The 21,189-nt window shown below is 54.4% G+C and overlaps 1 protein-coding gene across 1 annotated transcript; it reads right to left on the minus strand.

Annotated features, from left to right (window-relative positions):
• Positions 1–1,716: 1,716 nt before the first annotated feature.
• EEF1A2 (eukaryotic translation elongation factor 1 alpha 2) lies at positions 1,717–20,936 on the minus strand. Its single transcript, XM_064168050.1, has 8 exons — positions 20,811–20,936; positions 19,083–19,311; positions 14,843–15,022; positions 13,308–13,604; positions 8,130–8,280; positions 6,016–6,272; positions 4,414–4,648; positions 1,717–2,072 (listed from the first exon to the last, which is right to left on the minus strand). Exons 2-8 carry the CDS (start codon positions 19,224–19,226, stop codon positions 1,945–1,947), a joined length of 1,392 nt encoding a protein of 463 aa, XP_064024120.1. The 5' UTR covers positions 19,227–19,311; positions 20,811–20,936; the 3' UTR covers positions 1,717–1,944.
• Between the last annotated feature and the right edge of the window lie 253 nt (positions 20,937–21,189).

The following is a 21,189-nucleotide window of genomic DNA, read 5'->3' on the forward strand; positions in this document are numbered from 1 at the left end:
ACCCCAGTCCAGCCTGCAGCAGGGCTCCTGTGCTGGCAAACCCAGCCCAGTCTTCAGCAGGGCTCCTGTGCTGCCAACCCCAGCCCAGCCTGCAGCAGGGCTCTTGTGCTGCCAACCCCAGCCCAGCCTGCAGCAGGGCTCCTGTGCTGCTAACCCCAGCCCAGCCTGCAGCAGGGCTCTTGTGCTGGCAAACCCAGCCCACCCCTGCAAATCAGCACCTTGGTGACCTGTGTCTACCAAGCACAGACACACGTAGGCAGCATAAAGAGTCCTCTTGGATCCTTCTGCAGACATCTTTCCAGCAGGTGCTCAAAACATCTTCTCACACTGCAGCCCTGTGAACCTGGAGGACCTCTCAAATGGAGCTTGGACTATGGTAGAAGCCAATGATTAAGCACCAGTTTCCTGGTGTGTCTTGGGGAACTGCTCAGAGTGAACCTGCTTTTGTTCAGCTGAAATCTGGGATGATGAAATTGAGTAAAAGAGAGAGAAATGGTAAAAGAGAGAATGGTAGAGAGTGTAAAGTGCCCAAGTGAAGCCTGAGGGCTGCACTAAAAGCAGTATCCTTTTGGCTCCCAGTTCTGGCCACAAATGAGGAATAATCAGCTGCCATGGATGCAGGGCTTGGAAGATGAAACTCTGCCCTTGGAATGTGAACCTCTGCTTTGCCAGAAGATAAATCCAGGTGCCAGGCTGTGGCAACCCTTTTGGAGGGAGGAATTGTTCCTCATGTCCAACCTAAACCTCCCCTGGGACAACTTGAGGCCATTTCCTTTTGTCCTATCACTTGTTCCTTGGGAGAGACTCTGCCCCTCACCTCACTCCAACCTCCTTTTGGTGAGGATCAGAGAGAGAGTGATTGGCATTGGAATGGGCTGCTCAGGGAGGTGGTGGAGTTGCCGTGGCTGGAGGTGTTGAAGCCAAGCCTGGCTGGGGCACTTAGTGCCATGGTCTGGTTGGTTGGGCAGGGCTGGGTGCTAGGTTGGGCTGGCTGAGCTTGGAGCTCTCTTCCAACCTGCTTGATTCTATGATTCTGTGTGTCTTGTAGTTTAGAAAGGGCTGGAGGAGACTCACCAGGTGTGCTGCAAAAAATGAAGGTGCAGACAGAAGGCAGCCTTGGCCTTGGCCACTTCTCCCTCAAAGCTGGGGTATTTTAGAGAACAAAAATGGTCCTGGCAGCCCTTCCAGGGAGCATGGAGTATGCATGGGGTATGCTTTGCTGTCTCTAGGGGGCCAACTGCAGCTTATTTTGCATGGGAAGATGCCAATAAGTACAATAAACCAGACTGATATTAGCAGGTGGAGCAGGTTAAGGAGAACACCAAACTCCAGCAGCTCCCGCTCTAGGCTGGGGCACTCAACCCAGGGGGTCAGAGAGCTGCTGCTCACCAGGTGACACCTCAAAGACAGGCCCCCAAACTCACCTCCTTCCCCCACCCCTCCATCCCAGCCCCACATGTGCATAACCCACCCCCCACCCCCCGCTCTACGTGGGGCAACACCAAACCCATCCAACCCAGCCCTTCTCAACGACAGACAAGACAGAGAGAGCGAGCTCCACACCTTCTGGGTTGGTTGCTTTGAGTTTTTTTGTTGCTGTTGGGTCGTTTTTTTTTTTCCGGGGGGGGGGGGGGCATTTGTTTGGTGGCAATTGAGGGGTTGGGGTTTTTTTTTTGGGGGGGGAGTGGTTCGTTTGGATATTTTTGGTTCCCCCACTGTGGATGTTGCACCAGTTTTATTGGTAAAATTAACACGAAGCCTGACAAACGCTGGGAACATGCTTTTCCTTTTAAAGAACTTCCACTGGACCTTAATGGTGAGCATCCAGTCGTTGACATATAAACTCTTACAAGCTGATGTGCACACATGCGCCCGGGGGAGAGGGTGGCGGCGGCGCCCCGCCGGCGGGGGCGCTTTCTGCGCGACGCGCTGGGAGCCCACGATTCATTTGCCAGCCTTCTGGGCCTTCTGGGCAGACTTGGTGACTTTCCCAGCCCCACCGCTCTTCTTCTCCACGTTCTTGATGACTCCCACGGCCACGGTCTGCCGCATGTCACGGACAGCGAAGCGGCCTGCGGGGAGGGAGAGAGTCAGGCGCTCGCGAGGGGTGGGGGTGGGTTGGGAGGGATGGAATCACGGAGGCACAGAAACAGCCAGGTGGGCAAAGGCCCTCAGGGTCACCAAGTCCAACCTAGAACCCTCTACTCTACTCTACAACCCTCTAATCCACAACCCTCTACTCTATAACCCTCTACTCTACAACCCTCTACGCTATAACCCCCACTCTATAACCCTCAACTTTATAACCCTCCACTCTACTCTATAACCCTCTAATCCACAACCCTCTACTCTACAACCCTCTAACTCTATAACCCTCTAGAACATTCTACTCTACAACTCTCTACTCTACAACCCTCTACTTTATAACCCTCTACTCTATAATCCCCTACTCTACAATCCTCTATAACCCTCTACTTTATAACCCCCTACTCTACTCTATAACCCTCTACTCTATAACCCCCTACTCTACTCTATAACCCTCTACTCTATAATCCCCCTGCTCTACTCTATAACCCTCTACTCTATAATCCCCCACTCTACTCTATAACCCTCTACTTTATAACCCCCTACTCTACTCTATAACCCTCTACTCTATGACCCCCTACTCTACTCTATAACCCTCAACTTTATAACCCTCTACTCTACTCTATAACCCTCTACTTTATAACCCCCTACTCTACTCTATAACCCTCTACTCTATAACCCCCCACTCTACTCTATAATCCTCTACTTTATAACCATCTACTCTACTCTATAATCTTCTGCTCTACAACCTCCATCCCTGGAGGTGTTTAAGGCCAGGCTGGATGGGGCTCTGGCCAGCCTGATCTAGGCAAGGGTGTCCCTGCCCCTGGCAGAGGGGTTGGAACTAGATGATCCTTGTGGTCCCTTCCAACCCTGACTGATCTATGATTCTACTCTACTCAATAACCCTCTACTCTACAACCCTCTACTCTACAACCCTCTACTCTACTACTACTCTATAATATTCACCTTAAACCATATCCTTAAGCACCACATCCAAACCGCCCTTAAACACATCCAGGGTTGGGGACTCCACCACCTCCCTGGGCAGCTCATTCCAGTGCCTAACCACTCTCTCCATGAAAAACCTTTTCAGGATCATCTAGTTTCAACCCCCAGCATGAGCATGGACACCTCCCACTAGAACAGGTTGCTTAAAGACTCATCCAACCCGGCCTGAAACACCTCCATGGAGGGAGCATCCACAACCTCCATGTGCAATCTATCCCAGTGTCTCCCCACCCTCACTGGAAGGGATTTCTTCCTAATCTCCAGTCTAATTCTCCCTTCCTCCAGCTCAAAGCCATTCCCTCTCATCCTGTCACTACAAGCCCTTGTAAAAAGTCCCTTCCCATCTTTCTTTTAGGCCCTTTTCACATACTGGAAGGCTGCTCTAAGGTGTCCCAAGAGCCTTCTCTCCTCCAGGCTGAGAGCAGGGAGACATGAGTGCCACATAGCCACCTTGCCTTCCCTAAGGCTGAGCTCTCCAGGATGGGTCATGGTGGGTCTACACCCACCATTTATGGTGCCACATGTTACCCCATTCTTTGCTTCAGGCTTCTGTAGGAAGAGGCCCTAAGCCATTGACCCTTGCTCTGACCACCAAGCTAGCCCTGATGCTCCTCTCTGTTCAACTTCTTGAACTTAAATTGACTTAAATTCAAGTTGAATCGCTTCTTCTCTTTGCAAGATAAAGCTTCCAGACCTGCAAGGTCATCCAAGGAAAGTAGAGTACTTCCTTGCATTAAGAGGTGACCTCTGCTGAGGAAACTTCACTCTTTCTTCTCCTGATCTGTTGTGTTTTAGGGCAGAGATCATAGAACAGCTTGAGTTGGAAGGGACCTGAGAGATTGTCCAGTTCCAACCCTGTTGTCCTGGGCAGAGGCACCTCTCACTAGGCCAGAAGCTCAAAGCCTCATGCAAGCTGGTCTTAAACACTTCCAGGGATGAGGTGCCCCCCAGCTTCTCTGGCAACCCTGTTCCAGTGCCTTCCCACCCTCATAGTGAAGAACTTAGATGGGGAAGCTGAAAAATGTCTCTGCATTCAGAAACTATCAGTTTGGTCACTTTGAAGGAATGATCTTGTTGCTCCCAGAGGCAAACCCCAGTCCTATCTTTGGAAACCCAGCTCAGCAAGAAACCCATCCCACCCCATCAGCCCTATAGCTGCATGCATCAATTCTGCACCCTCAGTATGTTCCCAGCTCCATCTCCAGTCCTTCTGGTGGGGAACACTGGGAGAGGCTCAGCACATCTGATGCGAGCTCCACACCTGTACAACCTTCATGCTCCTTCAGGGGAGACCTTTCCAAGGAGCTGCTCTCTTACCAAGAGGTGGGTACTGGGAGAAGCTCTCCACACACATTGGCTTGCCAGGGATCATCTCCACAATGGCTGCATCTCCTGATTTGAGAGACTTGGGGTTGTCCTCCAGCTTCTTGCCCGAGCGCCGATCGATCTTCTCCTTCAGCTCGGCGAATTTGCAGGCGATGTGTGCGGTGTGGCAGTCGATGACAGGGGAGTACCCAGCACTGATCTGGCCAGGGTGGTTCAGGATGATCACCTGGGGAACAGAGCAGAGTCAGGGCAAGGCTGGGAGAGGCAGGATGCTGGCAAACCATACATGCATTGGGTTGGAAGGGAACCTGAAGATCATTCACAGAATCACAGAACCATGCAGGTTGGCAAAGCTCCTCAGGATCTCCAAATCCAACCTAGAACCCTACTCTACAAGGTCCACCTTACACCTCAATGCAAGGGAGAACTTCCTTCCTGCAGGGGTCCCAGAGCACTGGCACAGGCTCCCCAGAGACCTTGTGGAGTCTCCTTCTCTAAAGGCTTCCAAGGCCTGTCTGGATGTGTTCCTGTGTGCCCTGAGCTAGATTGTGATGGTCCTGCTGTGGCAGGGGGGTTGAACTCAAGCTTTCTGAGTCCCTTCCAACTCCTAACATCCTGTGGTCCTGTGACCCTTAAACACATCCAGGGTTGGGGACTCCACCACCTCCCTGGGCAGCTCATCCCAGTCCCTGACCACTCTCTTAATGAAAAACATTTTCCCACTGTCCAATCTAAACCGCCCCAGCCTCAGCTTGAGGCCATTCCCCCTTGTTCTGTCTCCAGTTCCCTGTGAGCAGAGCCCAGCAGCAGCCTCTCCACAACATCACTTCAGGTAGCTGCAGACAGCAATGAGGTCTTCCCCCAGCCTCCTCTTCCTCACACTAACCATCTCCAGCTCCCTCAGTCGCTCCTCAACAGATTTATTCTCCAGGCCCATCCCCAGCTTTGATTCCCTCCTCTGGACCCCCTCCAGTTCCATGGGCAGGGGGTTACCATCCATTAGACCAGGTTGGGCTCAAGGCCTTGAACACAGTCTCAAGTTGTGCTGGGGGAAGTATAAGCTGGAAGTTAGGAGGAAGCTGTTGGCAGAGAGAGTGATTGGCATTGGAATGGGCTGCCCAGGGAGGTGGTGGAGTGGCTGTGGCTGGAGGTGTTGAAGTCAAGCCTGGCTGGGGCACTTAGTGCCATGGTCTGGTTGGTTGGGCAGGGCTGGGTGCTAGGTTGTGCTGGCTGAGCTTGGAGCTCTCTTCCAACCTGCTTGATTCTATGATTGGGGATTCCTTTTGGAGCCCAGGTGGGGAAACCTGGAGAGGCAGTGAGCCTCTGCTAGACATCTCAGTGCATGGATGTCGGACAGGGCAGGTGGGATCATGCTGCAGGGACAGGTTCACAGGTTCACAGATTGCATTGAGTTGGTAGGAACCATCGAGGTCATCTTGTCCAATGCCCCTGCAGCCAGCAGGGGCACCTCCAACCAGATCAGGCTGCCCAGGGCCAGGCTATGCCTGCAGGGTGACATTGCCTCACTGGTTAATTGCATGATTCTATGATTCTAACCCCTGCAGGGGGGGTGGCAGCAGCAGCTCTGCTGACCTGCGAGGTGAACTGCGCTGCCTCCTGGGGCGGGTCGGACTTGCTGTCCCCGCAGACGTTCCCGCGGCGGATGTCCTTCACCGAGACGTTCTTCACGTTGAAGCCGACGTTGTCCCCGGGCAGAGCCTCGCTCAGGGCTTCGTGGTGCATCTCCACAGACTTCACCTCGGTGGTGATGTTCACAGGTGCAAAGGTGACCACCATGCCGGGCCGCAGGATGCCAGTCTCCACCCGGCCCACGGGGACTGTGCCGATCCCTGTGGAGATAGGCAGAGAGGAGAGCAAAAATGAGTCCCCAGAGCTTGGCTGCAGGAGAAAGTTCTTCACTGAGAGAGTCATTGGACACTGGAATGGGCTGCCCGGGGAGGTGGTGGAGTCGCTGTCCCTGGGGCAGTTCAAGGCAGGATTGGACGTGGCACTTGGTGCCATGGTCTAGCCTTGAGCTCTGTGGTAAAGGGTTGGACTTGATGATCTGTGAGGTCTCTTCCAACCCTGATGATACTGTGATACTGTGTGATAAGAAAGACATCACCAATGGTTTTCACTACAGACCACACCTCCTTTTGCCTAAAATCATAGAGTGGGTTAGGTTGGAAGGGAGCTCAAAGCTCAGCCAGTTCCAGCTCCCCTGTCATAGGCAGGGACACCTCTCACTCGAACAAGTTGCTCAAGGTCTCATCCAACCTGGCCTTGAATACCTCCAGGGGGGTTGTGGAGCACAGAAGCACAGAATGTGCTCTTTGATCACATTCTGTGCTTCTGTGCTCCACAACCTCCCTGGGCAACCTGTGCCAGTGTCTCACCACCCTCACTGCAAACAACCCTTTCCTAACATCCACTTTCAATTTCCCCTCTGCCAGTTTAAACTCATCCCTCCTTGTCCTGTCATTCCAAGCCCTTGTCAACAGTCCCTCCCTAGCCTTCCTGTAGCCCCCTTCAGATACTGGAAGGCCACTACATACCCAGTTTAATGCTGCAAGATCATTAAGGCCTTCAGAAGCACGACAAGCCCATCCTTTTGTAGCCAAGGCTTGGCAGAAAGGAGTGACACCATAATCAGCAGACCCTGAGAAACCCTGACAGCTCTTCCATTGTAGCAGCTGTGACATCTCCTGCGTGGAGAGGTCATCACAGCCTGCATGCAATGGAATGCTGCACACCCCTGATGGCCATGCCACAGCATGAGGTGACACCCAGGAGACTTTGGGGAAACCCAGTTTTGGAGTCAAGTGAAGAATCACTAAGAGAAATAACCCTGAAGAAGGCTGGGGATGTTGGCTGGACCCATCTGCTCCTCCACATCCACCCTGCTCCCAGCTCCCCTCTTCCCGTGGTTCTCAGCTCTCTCATGGCTCATCCATCTCTCTTTGCCCCAGCTTAGCTAGGGGGGGACACAGACCTGGTCATCACCATCCATCTCCATTGCAAACTGGGTTCCAAAGCCTGCTGGAACCCATGGTCAACCCCTGCCTGGTTCCTGCAGCACACAAGTCCTTGGCAAAGTGCGGAACACTGCTGGAAAGGGCTGTGCCCACCTGACCCTGCAGCTGGGTGACTCAGCAGGGCTGCCCGCTGCTGCCAGAGGGTCAGAGAGCTCATGAGGTATTTATAGCCCAGCAAAGTGCCCCCAGCACTGCTCCAGAGGGACACAGGCCAGCCACTCACCTCCCTACACGGCTGGCCCCGTGGTTCAGCTTGGCTGATGGAGGTGCTGGTGATGGACACCAGCATTTGGGAAGCATGGGCAGATCGTGGCCAATCTGCTGTGTGCCAGCCTCCATGGTGGCCCTCCCTGCTGGTCCTGTCCCTCAGCTGGGTCCCAGCATGCCTCCAACTTGCCTTGCAAGCCATGACCTCTGGGTCACCCAAATGTACAGCTCCCCTGGGGAGAGCTCCCAAACCTGCTGCTCCTCTCCAGTCCCTGGGCACCTTTGAGCACATCTGCCTCCACCCCAGACAGCCCAGGCTCAAGCAGGCTCTTTGCCCTGCAGCTGCCACCCTTCTCCCCAGCTGACATCTGAAGAGTCCAATCCCTCCAGCTTCCCAAACTGCCATGGAACAAAGACTCCAGTGAGAGCAGAGGGAAGAGGGGCAGTGGCCAGGCCTTTGCTCACCTCCAATCTTGTAGACATCCTGGAGGGGCAGGCGCAGGGGCTTGTCTGTGGGGCGGGTCGGGGGCAGGATGGTGTCCAGGGCCTCCAGGAGGGACACTCCGCTGGCGTTGCCTTCCTTGCGCTCCACCTTCCAGCCTTTGAACCAAGGCATCTGGAAACACAGAACCAGCAACATGCCCTGAGCACGCTTGTCCTCAGTACCCAGAGGTGATCCCACCAGGATAACTTTCATAGAGTCAGTCCAACCATGTTCTGGCTTCCCAGGGCCAGGGGACTCTTGGGCTGGCCCTGACTCTTGGGCTGGAGAGCTCTTACCCACTCCACCCTCCCTGCAGGCCTATCTGCACCCCTTAGCTCAATCTCCTCTAGAAGTGTGCACAACATCCACTGAGAGGAGAAAAAAGGATGGGAGTGGTTAAAAGCAGCAAACTCAAAGCTCCAAGTCCAGCACCAAACCATGGATGCTGCACCAGCTGCCTGGATCCTGCCCTCCAGCAATGGTGTCGCCAGCACAGGGACCTCCAGCCAAGTTCCAAGCACAAATTACCCAACCTTCAGCCTTGGGAAGGAGTCATTTCCTCAAGATAAGCTCCAGAGAGACATTGCTCCCTGCTCACTGCTGCTCTAGCCCCTCTAGGATTTGGATTTTAAGCTGGTTTGGGAGGAGGCTGGAAATGTAGGACTGCTGAGGGGCAGGGGCTGCTCTCAGACCTTGTTTTGAACTGGAGCCTTGAAGATCCTACCCTAAAGTTGACCCAGAAAAGTGCTGACCATGCTCAGCTGAGGCCATCAGTTTGATGCAGGGAATCACAGCACTTTCCTGGGGCTCTGCTGCACATCTGGAAGCTGTAGGGAAACCTGGAGCTCACTGGCAAGAAAAGTTCAATCCTGATACAACAAAGAAAGATCAGGGCCAAGAAGGTCATAGAATCAGAGAATGCACTGGGTTGGAGGGGACCTCTAGAGGTCATCCAGTCCAATCCCCCTGCAGTAAGCAGAGACATCCCCAACTAGAGCAGGTTGCTCAGAGCCCCATCAAGCCTGATCCAGGGATGAAGCCTCCACCACCTCCCTGGGCAACCTGTTCCAGTCTCCCACCACTCTCATAGTAAAGAGCTTCTTCCTAATGTCCAACCTAAATCCACCCCTCTCTCCTTTAAAACCACTGCCCCTTGTGCAAGTGCCTCATGCCTTTGTAAGTAGCCCTCCCCCAGCTTTCTTGGGAGGTCCTTCCCTCTTCCTCTGCACAAAGAGGTTCAGACAGCATTTTCCTTCTGGGATGTAAAATGCTCCTCATCTGCCCCAGCTCCCTTGTTATGGACATGGCTTCTCCTTAGGCACCCACACCAGTGGCCACAGAACATTGGCCATGGGGCTGGGGGTGAAATAGGACCCCCAAAGTGTCCCCAGCTTCACAGCCATCCCTGGAGGACACAGCTGTGCCAAGGCTGCTGCTTTTGGGAAGGAGTGAGGGGAAAAGCCAGGTCCATCCAGGGAGCTCAGCCTGCATTGGCTGCATTCAGGTCAGTCTCATTCAGAGTGTCACATTCAACACTGTCACTGGCTGGGGGTGGGGGTGAAACTGGTGGGGGCTGGGGGCAAAACAGGACCCCCAAAGTGTCCCCAGCTTCACAGCCATCCCTGGAGGACACAGCTGTGCCAAGGCTGCTGCTTTTGGGAAGGAGTGAGGGGAAAAGCCAGGTCCATCCGAGGAGCTCAGCTTGCATTCAGGTCAGCCTCATTCAGAGGGTCACATCCAACACTGTTGCTTGGTGACAGCAGCATGAGGAGCGTGGGGACACTTTTGCCAAGGGCTCCTTCCTAGGACACTGCAGCAATGGCCACGCAGCTGGCCCCAGGTGGGTGACATGCTGAATCCAGCCAGCCTGTGACAGAGCCACATGTGATGGGGAGGATGACTCAGAGCTTCCCTCCAACCTGCTGTCACAGCCCAAAACCCCAGGAAGGCATCAACCCACCAGCCACCTGGTGACAGCCCCCATGTGCCCACAGCCCCCATCCCTCTGCCCATGCACAGCTTGGGGGCATCAAGCAAAGGCAGCCTCCGTGCGGTGCTGCCTGGCTCTCAGAGCTGTCCTTCTCCTCTTAATGCTTCATCCAGCAAACTTCTGACATCCCAAAAATCAGCTAAAGATGCACTCTGACATCTTCTGGGAGCAAATCCAGGCTGGGAAACCTTGATGTGGCCCCAGGGTGAGAAGCATCTGCAAAACCTGGTTTGTGCTGCCTCCCAGAGCCACCCTAGCAAATCTTTCCTGGCAGTCCCCGGATCTGCCTCCCATAGAGCAATTCCTGTTCGTAGAATCACAGAATCAACCAGGTTGGAAGAGACCTCCAAGATCATCCAGTCTGCTTCTGTGTAAATGGAGGATTTGGCCAAGCCCCACAACCAGACAGACTCCCCAAGCCCTAGCATGGTTGGGGGTTAGAAGGGACCTGTGCAGATCACCAAGTCCATCGCCAGTGCTAAAGCAGGGTCGCCCGCAGCAGCTTGCCCAGGATCACAGCAGCCAGGGGGGGTTGGAATCTCTCCAGAGAAGCTAAACTGCAGGCTGAAGCCCCACAAAGAACAACAGATCCCCAACTCTTCTGCACCTCGAGTGCATTTCAGAGAGAAGTCACCTTGGCCTGATTTTACTCCTCCCATGAGCAGACCCACCATAGCCTGGCTCCATTTGTGCTGCAGCATCCCACGGGCTGACACTCTCCCAAGCCACACTGAATGGCAGCAGGAAGCTGGCTTTGTGTGAAAGCCAAAAAGCTCTGCAGTGTCAGGCTCTGATGGAAGAGCAGCCCAGCCACACTGCTCTGCAGCTGGCTTTGTGCTGCTGTGCCATGAGGACGTGGGCTGGAGCTTCCCACGTAGAGCTGGCTGCAGGCTGATGTACCACCACACCTCACCTGGAGGTGACAGGAGCTGCAGGGACGTCATGACTCTAATCTTCACTTTCTGATAGGTCCCCTGCCAGAGGGACAAGTCACTTGACTGCCTTGTGCTTGAGTGAAACCCTGCCAGAAGCTGGGAGTGAAGGAAACCAGAGCTTTTTTTGGTGAGGAATGGGAGGAGAGAGATCTAGCCCAGCTTTCCTGCGTGAGCACTGTGGGAAGGAGGAGTCTGACCCAACTCAATGTCCTGGCAAAGGCAGGATGGGGATGTCCTGGGAACCACAGCATAGGGAGGACCCTGCCCCATCTCCAGCAATACTGATCTAGACCTCTGGCCAGGTCTTCTTCCCAGCTACCCAGCTCAGGCAGCTCCTGGGAGCCCTCCCTAGAGCCAGGTGCCCACTTACAACAGAGGGGTGAGTTATTTCAGCCCCTACCTTCCCTTGGGCAGCACATCACATTGAGAACATCCCCTGTGACCCATCCAGGGAGCCCCATGCTGCTCCAAGCCTCCCATCTACAGCCTATTAATAGAAGAATTGTCCAGGATCATCTTCCTAGGCCAGCAGCTGCTGACATTTGGAGCCTGTCTGATTTGAGGCACCCAGGAACTATGTGGCTGGGTTTGGCATGGCCATGGGTGACCTTTATCCCAGCTCTGCTCCTCAAGGGACAGGAATCTCCCAAGCACCCCAAACATTTCCTCCTTCCCAGCCAGCCCCAAGTGCTGCCTTTCTCAAGCAAGACTGAGCTGTGCTTCATGCTGCTGTGAGCTTGCACTGCAGGACTTCTCCAGCTCATGATCCCTGACCTCCCTCAGTTACTGCCAGACTCATAATGTTGTCTCCCTCATCACAGAGCCCTGACCCCATAATCCAGGAGTGAAATCCTAAAGCTCCCTTCAGCATCAAATTTCCCAACAGTTTCACCAGAGATTGCTGGAGGCTCTCAGCAGCTTGCTCAAGGTCACCCAGCAGGACAGCAGGGACCTTCCTCTGGCCAGAACTTTCCAGACCATTGATTCTTCAGAAGACAAAAGCTGGGGCAGCCTTTACTCCTTAAAAAAAACCCCAACCCAATGTCAGACTAAAAAATGCTCCTGGCAGCCTGTCTGCCAGGAAGCCTCCATCCTTCTTCAACTATTCTTCAGGTCTTTTGAGGAGCAGCTGAGGGACCTGAGGTTGTTCTACCTGCAGAAAATGAGGCTGAGGGGAGATCTTCTGGCTCTCTACGACTCCCTGAAAGGTGGTTGGGGGCAGCTGGGGGTTGGCCTCTTCTCCCAAGGAACAAGAAACAGAACAAGAGGAAATAGCCTCAAGTTGCACCAGGGGAAGGCTTGGATAATTTCTTCTCCAAAAGGGTTGCCAGGCCTTCCCCTGGCTGCCCAGGGCAGTGGTGGAGATCCCTTCCCTGGAAGGGTTTCAGTGTTGTTATAGATGTGGTGCTGAGTGCTGAGGTTTTGGGGTGACCTGGCAATGCTGGACTGGTTGGACTTGATGATGTGGAAGGTCTGTCCCAACTAAACCAATTGCATGACTCCATGATTCTTTCTCCCCTGTTGTTATATGAAGTAATGGCAAACATCTACCCAGAGCACTCTGCCTTTGTGTGCCCACCATGCCCATCTCCAGGGCACAGAGGGAGGGTCATTGTTGAAACCAACTGGCCAAGGAGCAGCCCCAAATGGGTGCTACAGGAAAGCAAGGTTTTGGCATGGGAAACTTGGCACCTCCTCAAGTAAGAAATGAGATCACAGCACTGGAGCCAGAGGTGCCCCAGCACAGCACTGAGGAGAAAGGGGACCTGATACTCAGCCCAGCACGAGGGTTCCTGGCTGCACAGTGGGAGCCACCCCAAGCCTGTGACCAGATCCTGTCATCTCCCTTAGAAAACAGCCTCAAAACACCCAGGAAGCTCCTGCTGAGTGTGACAGTTGCTGTGGATGGCTCTAAGATCACCGTGGGGCTGCAGATGAGAAACCTTCAACGCAAGGCCACTCAGATCCTCTCCTGAAGATGCTCATGTTCAGCTGCTAGAGTTGTCTGGCCATGGTACAGCCCCCAGCACACCCATGAACAGTGAACCCATTCATCCTGGGCAGAGCTACGTGACAAACCCTCTGACAAACCCTGTGGCATCTCTGCTGGCAAAGGCTCTGCCACGCACAGCGAGGGCAGGAAACGTGCCCGTGGCTTTCAGAGCACGGAGGGCAGCTTCAGCCTGGGTGGGGCTAGCTGGGGTGGTGAAAGTCCTGACACAGCACACACTTACATTGGGAGAGGGCTCCAGCATGTTGTCTCCATGCCAGCCCGAGATGGGCACGAAGGGAACTGTGGCTGGGTTGTAGCCGATCTTCTTGATGTAGGCGCTGACCTCCTTCACAATCTCATCGTAGCGCTTCTCACTGTAGGGGGGCTCTGTGGAATCCATCTTGTTGATGCCCACAATGAGCTGCTTGACCCCCAGGGTGTAAGCCAGCAGGGCATGCTCACGAGTCTGCCCGTTCTTGGAGATGCCAGCTTCAAATTCACCCACGCCAGCGGCAACGATCAGCACGGCACAGTCAGCCTGGGAGGAGAGAGCTAATGAATCGCTTCTGCTCCTGGTGACAACCCCCAGAGCTTTGAGCAAGTCCCAGGTGAACATGACTCATGGCTTGCACAGATTCCTTGCCAGCTGCTACCCATAACCCTGCTGATCTACCTCAAAACTGACCTAACTGCATTATTTCAATGCCAACCATGGCTTGTCCAAATTAAAGGACCTCATCTTGATCCTCCGGGGCTGAAGAAGCCAAGGCCTCCTCTAAAGCCCTGCTGAAGTCTTGCAAATAGTCTCCCAGGGCAATGGTTGAGATTACAGCCACAAAATCTGTGTTCCTTGGCTTGCTTCTGCATGCAGAGCCCTGGCTTTGACAGAAAGCTGTGCCCAGCCCAACTGACATCCCAAGTGGAATTGATTAGGGCATGCAGTGAGGCTCATCCAGCACCCATTAACCAGAGGGAGATTCAGGCATGCCCTGTGGTGTGAAGGGAGAAAATCACTCTACCCCGGAAGGGTAGCCCATGGAGTTTGGCAATGCAGTGTCCCAGGGTTATGGGACAAAGCCACTTGCTTCAAGAAACTAAGGAAGGAGGAAAGATCCATGAAGTCTCCTTCAGCCTCCCCCTAGAACACCCAAGGGATTGTTGGAAGTTTCTTGCATACCTCATCTGGCTGAGGCTAAAACAAAGTGGAGCTGTCCTCATGCAAAGCCAGAGAGGTCACATTCATCCCCACTTCCTCCAAGCCTAGAGCAAACCACCTCTTTGTGGTGGTCCTTTCACCCAGCTGACCAGGGAGGTGCAGAAACCACAGCGTGCTGGGTCTTCCAGCTACCCAACTGCAGCAGGTTTGAACTGGGCTGAATGGGATTGAATAACAATTTTCTAGTCCCTAGAGGATTTTTAACCCTATAGTTCCCAACCTAGGACACCAACATCTTGTATGGATCATAGGATGTTAGGGGTTGGAAGGAACCCAAGGAGATCATCGAGTCCAAGCCAGAGCAGGACAATCCTAACACAGATCACGGAGGAACACATCCAGACAGGCCTTGAAAGGCTCCAGAGAGGGAGACTCCATGACCTCCCTGGGGAGTCTGTGCCAGTGCTCTGGGACACTTACAGTAAAGAAGTTCCCTGCTTGACACTCCTTGATGTTTGCCTCCAAAATGATTCCAACAGCATCCACGTGGCACTGGGCTTGTCAGCAAGCCTCAGCCTCCCACCTCTGGCAGCCTCCCACCCTTTGGCCACCTTTCTTACCTGGGAGGTTCCAGTGATCATGTTCTTGATGAAGTCCCTGTGGCCAGGTGCATCAATGATGGTGATGTAGTACTTGGTGGTCTCAAACTTCCACAGGGAGATGTCAATGGTGATGCCACGCTCACGCTCGGCTTTCAGCTTGTCCAGCACCCAGGCATATTTGAAGGATCCCTTCCCCATCTGGCCAACACAAAGGCAAGAACTGGTGAGAAACCCAAGCCCATAGCACTGGTGGCAGCAACCCCACACTCCAGAGCACACCTCAAGCACACAAAGGTCATGTTGCAAATGTTGTTAGGAGGAAGTTCTTCACAGAGAGAGTGATTGGCATTGGAATGGGCTGCCCAGGTAGGGGGTGGAGTCTCTGTCCTTGGGGGTGTTCAAGACAAGCCTGGATGAGGCCCTTAGTGCCATGGTCTGATTGATTGGCCAGGGCTGGGTGCTAGGTTGGGCTGGATGAGCTTGGAGGTCTCTTCCAACCTGGTTGATTCTATGAAATGTCTCCTAAATTCAAAGGCAGCTGTGATCTATTTGCTACCAAATACAGGTGAGAGGACATACTGTTCTCAAAGGTGCTCCTCAACAGGATGGAGGAGAGGCTGGAAGAAGAGCTGTGAAGTGGGAGTGGGGCTGGATGGACAGGAGCTGGGCCACTGACCCAAGAGGTGCCCTCTATCAAACACCACAGTCCTGCTGGGAAGTTGTGCTGCTCCAAAACCACACAGCAGTGGTGGAAACCTTTTTGTTGCTGCATCTCAACCTACAATGGGAAGCTGTGAGACAGCTGGTTGGTGGGAAAGGGCATTGCTGCAGGAGCAAGCCCACAACTGACAGGAGGGCAGGAGGAGAACGGGTTAAAAGAAAATGGAAAGCAGAGATGGTTGCTATGAGCAGAAGAGAAACCTGATTGGGTTTTGCCACAGAGTGTGTGAATTCACATGAAAAGCTGCTGGGAGCTGCAGCCAGCCCAACTGTCGCTGCCAAATGGCCAAACTCTCAGCCAAGCCTGAAATGCAGAGCATCACACTGGGGGAGGTGAGCTACAGCACATCTCTGTCCTGTGCTGGAGCCCATTCCCTGCTGAAACCACAGCATCGCTTCTGTACCTCCTTCTCCTTTGGCTTAGCATCCTCTGCTGTCATGCCTTCAGGCAGAACTGGACTTCCCCTCCCAGTATGGAGCTGGTGCTCCCAGTCTGAGCTGGGATGCTGCCAATGTGCAGATGAGGCAGGATGAGACCTGCCCTTGTTGACCACAGGATGGAGCTTGGCTGAAGCAAAGGGTTAATGGGCATCAATCGTCAGCTTTTAGCCTTAGGGGAGGGTTGTTTTGAGCCGGGAAGTGGAATTTGGGTCATTTGTGGATGACTTAATGGGACTCCTGCCACTGTGATACCCCTCATCCATCCACCCACCCATCCTCTGTTCTCCCTGACCACGGTTCCTTCTGGAATACCAACGCATGAAATTCATCCTGGCCAATAACCAACCACCAGTCCGGAGGGAAGCACTTCCTGGCTGCAGGCAGCAAACGCTTCAGTGACGATTCTCACCGAGAAGACCACCACAGCATCACCTCTGAAGCCACCCTGCCTGGGGGCTGGGCTGCATCCGCCCTGCACCCCCGTGCTGGAGGCCAGCCGGAGGAATTAGCGGTGCCGGCGGTTTACGTAACAGCCGAGCGCCGGGATGACTTTGCAGCTCGCTCCAGAGGATTAAGGGGGAAAATCCTAAAGCCAGGAGCAAGTCTTTCCCCTCCTTGGAAAGGATGCTGGGTTGAGAAAGTGATCTCCCATCCCTACTGTGCAGCTGGAAGGTCTTCAGCCTTCGGGAAAGGCAGGAAGGGGGTGGAAAAATCCAGAATGAAATCTCTGCTCCTAAGCAGCCTCCTGGCATCAGGCTCAGTGAGCAGAAGCTGGGAGGTTAACCCTTTCCAGCATGCACACCCCCTGCCAGGGGAAGAGGGAGGGGATTCCAGAATCCCAGCACACTTGGGTGGGAAAGGACCTTTGGAGATCATCTAGTCCAACCCAGCTGCTGAGGCAGGGTCACCTAGACCAGGGTTGTTAGAAGGTGCTCATTTGCTGCTGGAAATGGTGGAGACAGGCTGAGGAAGGGTGCTGGACCATCTCATTCAACTCTACTATTCCCTAGAAAGGTTGGACCAGATGATCCTTGGGCTCCCTTCCAACCTGGCATCCTGTGATCCTGCCTGTGATTCTGGGATTTCACACAATCCATTAATAACAGGTAGCTCTGGGGCAGAATCTCAGTCAGGGCATCCCTCAGCCTTTCACCCATCACCAGCCCAGTCCTTCCCCTCTGGATGGGGACTCTGAGGCACAATGCAGTTCCCTGGCTCGCACAGGGGAAGCCAGGCAGGAACCAGCACCTCGTTGCAGGCAACCACATCCCTCAGACAAGCACCTCATGTGAAGCCCAACCCAGAACTCAGCATCATACATGAGATGAAGGCAAAATGAGATCTTTTATTTTGCAAGCAGCTTCCCTCCTTCCAGCCAGGGTCTATTCGGTTACCCAGAGCCGTCGGTGAACAAAAGCAAACACAAGCCCAGGGTATTATCTAGCTTTGCACAATACCTCCCCTGTTCAGTGCCAGAAAGAGCCTGGTTTTCCTTGATGGAACCCAAGCAGAAGGCCAGTTTGCTGTTTGGAGAGACCAGAAATGCTGATTTCTTCCTAAAGAGAACAGCTCTTCCTTCAGAGATTCTCTTACCCTCTGCCCTTGGGGTTGAAAAGCAAACAGAATCCTTGCTTCTTCCTCTCAGACCTTGGCTTTGGGTTATTTTTTTGTTGGGTTGGTTTAGTGTTATTTCTTTCTTAATTATTTTTGTGGGTGCAGGCAGGGCTCCATTTCCTGTGAATGCCACCTAATGGAAGCAAACCAACCCCAGCCCTGCATCAGAAAATGGAGTCTGTAAGCTCAGTCAATAGGCTATTAATAGCAGCTCCCAGTCCCTGCATCTCCTGGCGAGGCAGTGAAAGTGTCTCTTCAATTAAAATAGCTGCAATCACATCTAGGATAACCTCATCTTGCCATAGCCCCAACCAGTAGGTGAGGGAGGGAAAGATCTGTGGATCAGTTTCAACAGGAGGGAGAGAAATCATTGTGTGGAAGAGCTGGGAGAGAGGCTGCCAGGCAGGAAAATAGGGTTGGTTTAGCTGGGATGCTATCAGCAAATTCAAAGGGTTAAGGCACACAGACAGGCAAGAAAACATCTCATAAGGACTGGCAGCTCTGGAAACCTTTGTTTGTTTGTTTGCATTGAAATATGAGCTCTTGTCCAGAATAAAATCATCATCATCATCATCATGGAGGGCTATCTGCATTAAAGCCTCTCGGAAGGATGATGACAAACCATCTTCTCAGAGAGCAGCTCTGCCCCATCCTGGCTCAGCCACTGCTCTAGAATTTACCATCACGAATTGCTCAGCTCTTCCAATTCACATTTTTTTCTTCCCCAGATGATTCCTTCCTCTTTAATCCCTGCCTTTGCCACATGCTAGGTGTGGGGTGGTGCCCTGCTGCCTGCTCGAGGCAGGCTCTACTGACTGATGAGAGAGAGAGATGCTGCCGTTGTAAGGGTTAAACACAGAGGGTTTAACTCAGATGCTGCTGCTGCTACCTGCCAGCTTTGCTGTACTAAAGGCTGCCAGTCAAGACAGACACCAGACCAACCCCCCTGTGGAAAAAAAAACACAACAGGGATGGGCTTTTGAAGAACCTGCCTTAAACGGAGTGGTCCAGCTGCTGCTGCACCTCACCCTCAGCAGGTACTCAGAGTGAAATTCAGGGAGCACTGCACAAGGCAGTGAGGGATTAGCAGGTCTGAGAGGTTTTCCTCCTCATGCACCATACCTAGAAGGAATTGCACACCCTGAAGCACTGTGCCTTGGGGTTCTTCTGGAATCCTGCTGAGTACCACCCCTTCTTTAACCTATCTTGCAGGCCTGGGGCTCCCACCTCTGGAGAAGAGGGTGGCAAGCACCCAAGTGGCCTATTTTCCCAAGACCAAAGAAGTTAGGAAGACTCAGGGGTGCAGAGGAGGGAAAACATAGGTGGGAATGAAGGGAGAAAGAGAAGATAGGAGAGGAAAAGAGGGAACACTGCCTGTGGGGCACTGCTTGAGGGGGTGGTGGTGGGGGGAGCATCAGCATGGAGCACAGCTGTGGGTGGGGAGTGCAGGGTGGGGGCACACGTTGAGGAAGGGGCTCCTCACCTCAGCAGCCTCCTTCTCGAATTTCTCAATGGTCCTTTTGTCAATGCCCCCGCATTTGTAGATGAGGTGCCCGGTGGTGGTGGATTTCCCAGAGTCCACATGGCCGATGACGACGATGTTGATGTGTGTCTTCTCCTTCCCCATGCTGCTGGGCTCGGCGGGGCGGGCTGGGGCGGGCGGCGGCGGCGCTGGGGAGGGCTGTGGGCACGCAGCTGCCTTTCGGGGGAAGCTGCGGGGGTGGAGGGGGGCAAAGAGGCAGGCACGTCAGAAACCACCCCGCAAACCCCCCCCAGGGCTACGACAGCATCCTCCCAGCCCATCAAGGATGCGTCTCCTCCTCTCCTCTCCCCACCTTCTCGCTGCACCACTTGCCCCCGAGCCCGGTCAGGGGTGCCCAGCCTCGTCTGGCAGCTCTGCCCGGGCTGGGAGGGAGCCAACCCACCCCCGGAGGAGGCCGGCCAGGCTATTTCTGGCTGCCACATCCAGCCTCCCGAGCCTCAGCGAGATGCCATGGGCTTTTCGGTGTCTTCCCCTTCACCACCCTCCTGGTAGAGCTCCCCTCCCCCCCCCGCCAAGCTCCCAGGGCTACGTCATGGATGCCTCGAAGGTGCCCTTCCTCCCTGTGGAGAAGCTTCCTCCGGCTCAGGGCTGCCACCGCTGCCTTCTCGGTCTTTCCAAACCTGAGGGCATCTCCTCCATGTTGTGGGTGCCCTGGGAGGAGCTGAGGGTGCCTGTCCCTGCAGGGTGCCCTCCCCAAGCCCTGCACGGTTCAGGTGTCAACGGGGATGGGCAAAAATAGCCTCCAGAGCAGGGCTGCACGGAGGGCTGGAGGGGGGTGGGGTGGTGGGAACTGGGGGGGGATGTTATGTGGGGGGGTTCATTCTATTTTGCTGCCATGAAGCTGGATAAACCAGCAAGGAGGGGGGCAAAAGAAGCCCCCAAACCCATCAGGAGACATATCCAGGAGCTGCTCTGACATCTCCCATCGTTGCCATGGCTCTGCAGCTGCTACACCAACCCCAGCACAATTAAGAGCTTTAATTTGCCCTTCTAATAAAATCCGATGTTAGGAATCTGCCTACAAAAGCAAAGGAGGTCAGGAGGAGGTTGCTGCTCGACTGCGATTCAGTCATGCGGGTGATGACACCCCCCTGCCAGCAACCCCCCTCCTCTTATGTCCCCCCCTCCAACCTTCCTGCCCTGTCCCTTTGCTGTCCTTGACCAGCTCCAGCCTGGATCTGGCCATTTTGCAGCTCCATCCCCAGTACAGCACAGTTCTGGGAGCGAGGTCCCCATTCCCTTCATCTCCCCCACCTCGCCTCGGGGGTGGGAGATTTGGGGTGGCTTTAGGAACTGAGGATTCCAGGGGTGTCTTTGAGCCCACCCACCCCCCCTCCCAAGCAGCTAAAGGCTGGGTAGAGGCAGTGGGGAGAGAGCTATTTCCCACCTGGGAGAAGAAGCACCTGCGGCATGAAGGAATGGTCCAGCCCCATCCTCTTCCTCCCTACCCTAGGGTAACCCCCTCCAACCCCAGGACTGCCCCCACCCCATCACACGCAGCACACGGAGGGGGGGTTCGGTGTTAATTGAACTCCCGAAACAAGACATCACCCCCCCCCAAAAAAAAAACCCTTCCAAACCCCCAGTCCCTCTCCCCCCTCCCCGCTGCGGAGCTGCCCAGCCCAGGGCGGGGGGGGGTGGGGGGGGGAGAGGTCCCGGAGCTCTTACCGGAGCGGCAGTCGGGGCGGCAGAGGCTGCCAGCTTGGGCTCCGGCGGCTTTATCTCCCCGGGAGGGGCCCACCTATTGACGGCGACAGCGCAATGCAGCGACCCCCCCGCACTACGGCAATGCGGTACCGGGCGGGGGAGGAGGAGGCGCCGGGGGGAGGAGGAGGAGGAGGAGGATGGGAGGGAGAGAGGAAGGAAGGGAGGGAGGAAGCGGGGAGAAGCAAGGCGGGGGAGAGATGGGAGATGGGGATGGGAAAGAGCGAAGGTGGAAGGATGGGAGAAAGGGAAGCAGGGGAGAGAGAGGGATGGGGGATAAGGGGATGGAAGGAAGATGAAGGGATGGAAGAAATGGAAGGATGTGAGATAAAGAGATGGGGAA

Source organism: Pogoniulus pusillus, chromosome 29, assembly GCF_015220805.1.
Source record: "Pogoniulus pusillus isolate bPogPus1 chromosome 29, bPogPus1.pri, whole genome shotgun sequence".
Taxonomy (NCBI): domain Eukaryota; kingdom Metazoa; phylum Chordata; class Aves; order Piciformes; family Lybiidae; genus Pogoniulus; species Pogoniulus pusillus.